This window comes from Argentina anserina, chromosome 4 (assembly GCF_933775445.1).
Source record: "Argentina anserina chromosome 4, drPotAnse1.1, whole genome shotgun sequence".
Taxonomy (NCBI): Eukaryota; Viridiplantae; Streptophyta; class Magnoliopsida; order Rosales; family Rosaceae; genus Argentina; species Argentina anserina.
In genome coordinates, this window is record NC_065875.1 from 2,369,227 (window position 1) to 2,375,015 (window position 5,789).

The window sequence follows — 5,789 nt, forward strand, 5'->3', positions numbered from 1 at the left end:
AGCTTAATAATTAAATACAAGCATCATGAAAACACACAATAAAAACATATTTAAAATATTTCACCGGTTTCCACCCTCCAAATGTGTTTCACCAAGTCTCTATGGAGCTCTCGATGGATATAAGTGGATTCTAGATCGGCAACACGGTCGTGAAACCGTTGTATATTAGCTCCATTCTACTCATTGGCTCAAAAAGAACTCGATTCTCTTGTGCATTCACTAGCCCATCATAAACCCGGAAATCCCTCGATGGGTTTTGCAATCTTCTTCTTCTTCCTCATCCTCTTCCTCATCATCCACATATTCTTCCTCAACAATCATGTTATCCAATATAATGCAATCTAACATGATGGTAGTCATTACCGATTTGTGGTGCAATGTACAACTATGACGCATAATTCCCCATCGAGATTACAAGATGTCAAATGCCCTCTCCACATTATTCGGGTATGCCTCTTGTTTCTTTGCGAAGAGCTTATCTTGCAGCGTCTGAGGATTGGAAATTGTTTTGATAAATGTAGAGTACTTTGGATATATTTCGTCAGCCAGATAATAAGCTGTGGTGTACCTCTGTCCGTGGACTTCGTAGATGACATTTGGACCTCTTCCGGCAAGGATCTCTGAGAACACATTCGATATATGGAGCACATTAATGTCATTTTTAGCTCCAAGACACCCAAAAAAACTGTGTCATATCCACGTATCATACAAGGCAACTGCCTCTAGGATAACTATTGGGCGACCCTTTCGCCCCGAGTATGCCCCTTGATAGGCGGTTGGGCAGTTCTTCCACTCCCAGTGCATGTTGTCGATGTTTTCAATCATACCTAGAAAACCTCGGCGTTCGCCTTTAGCTAGTAATCGCATGAGGTCTGGCGGTGTTGGACTGCGGAGGTATCTTGGACCATAGAGATGAACCACTTAACTGCAAAACTCCTTCATACATTCTAGGGTAGTCGATACCCCCATCCTTGTAATTTCAGTACACTGATCTGCGGCTGACCCGTACGCTAGCATTCGTAGAGCCCCGATCATCTTTTGTTGGGGAAGTAGCCCTATCAAACCAGTGGCGTCTTCTCTTTGATGCCAAGACAGGTCGTGGTTGCAGAGGTCCGTCATGATAATGTTGAATCGGTCTCTGCTCATCCTGTACCTCCGGCGAAAGTCTTGAGCGTCGAAGATTGGACGTTCGATGAAGTAATCTTCCATGAGATTGCGTCCCCTAGATAGCCTCTGACGTGGCTTATTCGGTTTTTTACCGCGACGTGAACCGCTTGGTCGTGTTGATTCATCATCGTGTTGTGCTTCCGCCATGACCACTTGATTCACGAATGATTACTCCATATCGTCATCCTCTTCTTGTTGACATTGTCTCCGCCTGAAAAAATTGTAGAAGCTGAAAAGATTCATCAGAGTGATGAATAAAGAAATGTTGCTAATGAAGGATGAGTTATATGCTCGGATTCTTCACAATGGTGTGAGTATAGAATGAGTGATATTAGACGTTTTATAGCAAATTGGTCGAAAATCTTACCAGAAATCTGGTTCAATTATTTTGCCGACATTGACACGTGGCAGTGACACGTGTCAATTCTCTATTACTTGAAAATCTTATCGGAAATCTGCTCCAATTATGTTACTGACAATGACACATGGCAGTGACACCTGTCAATTCTCTATTAGTCGAAAATCTTATCGGAAATTTTAGATAATATCGAATCGATAACGACACGTCACATTATTATTGGTTGTAAATATATCCGGTAAAAAAATTAATCATTTCACAACAAGACAAAATTGAGTTTCTCAAACAAATTGTGAATCGGTGTAAAAAAATTGATTTGGTTGAGCAAATTTTACTTCTGAGACCACATTTTACTTAAACAAGACCATTTTATGGGTGCGGATACTCTTAGGGTAGCAAATTGGTTTTTAAGCCTTGGAACTCAATGCCATCGGTTGTAAAGAATCTACTGGCAGCTGTTGTCTACAGAAATAGGTAGAATCACGATTGTCTGATCCCTCTCAATGGTTTCCTCTGAAACGCTTGCACCACAAACAATTTCCCTATCTGCCTAACTATTCAGATATGATCAAAATACTGAAACTTAAGGAGGTAAGTGGATATAAACTAAAATTTGTCTCTACTTGATTATTATTTAGCAGATAATTTCCAGATGAGTTGCATCACCAAAATGCAGAAGTCAAATGTATCTACTTCAAAAATCTGCATACCAGGTGCTATCAAACATTTAAACAATTTCGTTCACCATAGTCATGAGTTTTGACACACGAACGCTCAGCATGCTGTAAAGGAAAATCTGAGAGCAAGGCAGAAGGAGAGCAATATGATCCCTTGCCTGTAACATACTACCGAACATGACGAGAATAAATATGTATCTTTTGTATATGTTAATAACCATATGGTACATCTCTTCTGCCCCAAATACGCGTTCTAGTTTCTACTATCACAGCCAAAAACAGATCTACTAGGTTGGCCAAATGTTCACGGTGAGAAAATGCATACATGCATAACAAATTGATCCAGCTTTTATAAGTAAACTCAAAATAAAATGTAATGTAAGGAGAGATCATTCATAGAACTTAATAGGAATCAAATTAGCATTTGCCAAAACTATATCCAATTTCACCTGAGAAGCATCATGGTAATAAGGAAGCACAAATTCCCGTGCATAAGAAAACAAAAGCCAGGACCCCCTAATCAGCCTTCCAAGGTGCTAATAATTAAATATAATAATATATTAAACTACACCTATTTTTTGTCAGGCAAATATAATGCATAGATTCTGAAAGAAACCTCACTACTTCTTTTGAAATGCCAAACCCCTCACTACTTCTTTTGAAATGCCAAACCCTTTTTAAGCAAGTGCTCAGTGCGCACGCTCCTGAAGGACTTCAAGCTCCATCTCTGTGGGGTCAGTTGCCTGAATCTCATAATGGATGCCGTCCAGCTCCCTCCTAAACCTGTCCTTCGTCGTCGCATAGAGCATCTTGGCACGGATCCGTGACACAGAAGGAGACCTGGCAAAATAAGCATTTATATCACAACAGAAGTAAAATGGCAAGAGCAAATTAAATGTGAGAAAAGACGATATTTCACAGAAAATAGGAGAGCCACAACCATACTCTAAGACCTTTGGAAATAATATATGTTTAACAGAAAACATATGTCCTTTCCATAACCCACACAGACATGACAGAGTGACTCAAGTTCAACAGCAAGCTACACATTTGTTATCCAACACTTGGGTGGGAAATGAAAAGCAGGAGGAATTGATCTTGAAACACAGCAAAAATTTATCTGAACTCAACCAAAAATATCCATTACCAATCCCAAGAATAGGCTCCATAATCCCGTTAGCCAGATTCATCCCTACAATACCTCCAATACACCAACAGAAAAGAATCTCCTCAAATGGCTAAGCAGCAAATAGCACAAGTGAGGGACAGAAGAACAATAAATAACCAATCATATACGGTCCAGGAAGAGCAAGATCTAACTATGCTGCAAGGTTCCAACGGTAAACATAGTGATTATAAACGTCAAAGCATGGTATCATCTTCAATCAGAACCTAGATGATTTAGTGATTATAAAGCAGCAAAGCACACCACAATTCAATCAAACATAACAAAAAGAAACGAACCATGCAATGAAAAAGATCTTGCTCTTCTGGCAATTCTCTGAAGTCACAAAATCAAAGTCGTAAACTGCATATCGGCAATCATTTTCAGGCAATGCATCAGTGAAATCATCATAACTTTCAGCTGGGCCTCCTGTCTTTTCTACCACCACCTCTTTCTTTGTCTCATCAATCTTGAAAACCACATAGCGGAAGGCTTTCTTTCTCTGCAGTTCCAAGAATGTGTTCCGACAATCCGCAGCAACACCCATGCCAGAGGAAGCATTTCCCTGAAGAACCCACAGTCAAATACCCCAACCATTAACTACTACTCGTCAATTTCTCCCTTTATAACAAAACCAAATTTTACATCCAAAAAAAAAACCAAATTTCAGTTCAGCATATCATTTAGCAGAACCTTCCGGCCAAACAAGAACCATGCCACCAACAAAGATGTTTTTTTCTTCCTCAAAATGGTGAAGTGATTATGCTCTTTAGGTAAATATCCAAACTTGAAAATAATCAATTAGAATTACGGAAGCCTTGTTAATACTTATCGCCATAACATGCATTGAAAGATCCCATTCCTCAGATATATAAAGTTCAAAACTTTACACAAATCCCCTGAGAAAAACTCTGTACCAAAACTTATAAAAGTTACTACCAGCAGTATATATTTGCATAATTTACAGTAATTCCATATCATAGTCCACTACACTGAAGTGCTTAACAGTAAATCAATATTTCCTTCTAACCCTATTTACTTCACAAACATGGTGCAAGCTAGAATCAAATTCTCTTCTTGATCAACTAAAGATTAAAACTTTGGATAAAAAAACGCAGAAATAACCAGAACCCACATGTCAATTAACCAAACCCAGTAATCAGAGCTTGAATATCAGGTGAGCAGTGTAGATACGAATTCATAAACCCAAAAACAGAAAAGGAATGGGAAAACTTACTCCTCTGAAAGCCATAGCAGTTGAGAGAGAGAGAGAGAGAGGATGGAATGTATGGAGAAGGAAGGAGGAGATAGGCAGCCACTGAAGAAAAAAGAGAGAAAAGATTCGCGTTTTTTCTGAGAGTATCTCGGTCTATTTGTGTCTCCAGAGAGTCCAGACAACTGACAACGAAACCTTATACAGTACGTATATATATATATATTGTAGTGTATTCTTTTATCATGATAAACGACGTCGTTCCATTTACATTTAAACACACTATTAACTTAAATCACGCTGAGTTATCTCAACGGCAGTGAATAATCCAGCTGCTTCGGCCAAAAACCCAGAAGTAATGAACTTTAGCAGTTTGTAAGTCCCAACGTAACTCCAACCACGATACTATCAAGGGTTTAAAGTAGACGCCGCTAAAAGAATACTCTTGCCTCGATTTATTTTTGATTTATTTTTCAAAGTCTACGCCTACTGGGATGACTCAAATAATATTGAGACAAAAATCGCATTACCTCCCTCGAAAGGAACCTAACGCAACAAGGAGCTCTTTCCATTGTGTAGTGGAGCATGGAATTCGTCTATCCTGCATATGATACAGATCAAATTATTATTATTTAATTTTCATAAAATTGGATCTTGGAGTTCTTTTGTCTGTTTTTTATTTTATGCACACATACAAAATTGATCTGCATAGTGTACAGATCTGCGTATTAGAATTAGTGAGGACGTTTAATTTACACCATTAGATTAAATCAGTGGCTGTTATCAGATACACCAAAAAAGAATTGTGCACACCCAATCACCCTCCATCTTCCTCCCTGTCTCTCTGGTTCTCTCCTCCCATTGGAACCAACCCCACCACCCTTCCAATCTCCTTCATTCCCATAATCTCTCCCTTCTTTTTCCAATTACTATTCCATCAAAGTTAATTGATGGCGTCTCCTCTCCTTACCAGTAGCTCTCTTCCAATTGCCATAATTCTCTTACCTATTCAAATTCACGAATGAGATAAACCTGACCTCCCACAAATCAATTGACTCAACAAAACAATAGCGACAACAACTACAAAAATCCCTGCGACAATAACAATGGCAAAGGAATCTGTAATCTGATGCCATTTTAGTTTATAGGAAGATTGGTTTCGTCTACAATCCGACAGACAAATTTTGTGTTATGATAGGCAAATTTATC

At 38.8% G+C, this 5,789-nt stretch overlaps 1 protein-coding gene across 1 annotated transcript; it reads right to left on the minus strand.

Annotated features, from left to right (window-relative positions):
- Nucleotides 1-2,576: 2,576 nt before the first annotated feature.
- LOC126790048 (actin-depolymerizing factor-like) lies at nt 2,577-4,754 on the minus strand. The gene is made up of 3 exons (XM_050516177.1): nt 4,605-4,754; nt 3,667-3,932; nt 2,577-3,042 (listed from the first exon to the last, which is right to left on the minus strand). The coding sequence occupies exons 1-3, from the start codon at nt 4,617-4,619 to the stop codon at nt 2,892-2,894; spliced, it is 432 nt and encodes a 143-aa protein (XP_050372134.1). The 5' UTR covers nt 4,620-4,754; the 3' UTR covers nt 2,577-2,891.
- Nucleotides 4,755-5,789: the final 1,035 nt, after the last annotated feature.

Coding starts and splice junctions, on each gene's coding strand:
- LOC126790048 (XM_050516177.1), bottom strand. Junction 3,043..3,666: donor AAGATCTTTTTCATTGCATG/GTTCGTTTCTTT, acceptor TTATTTTGCCAG/GTCTCCTTCTGTGTCACGGA.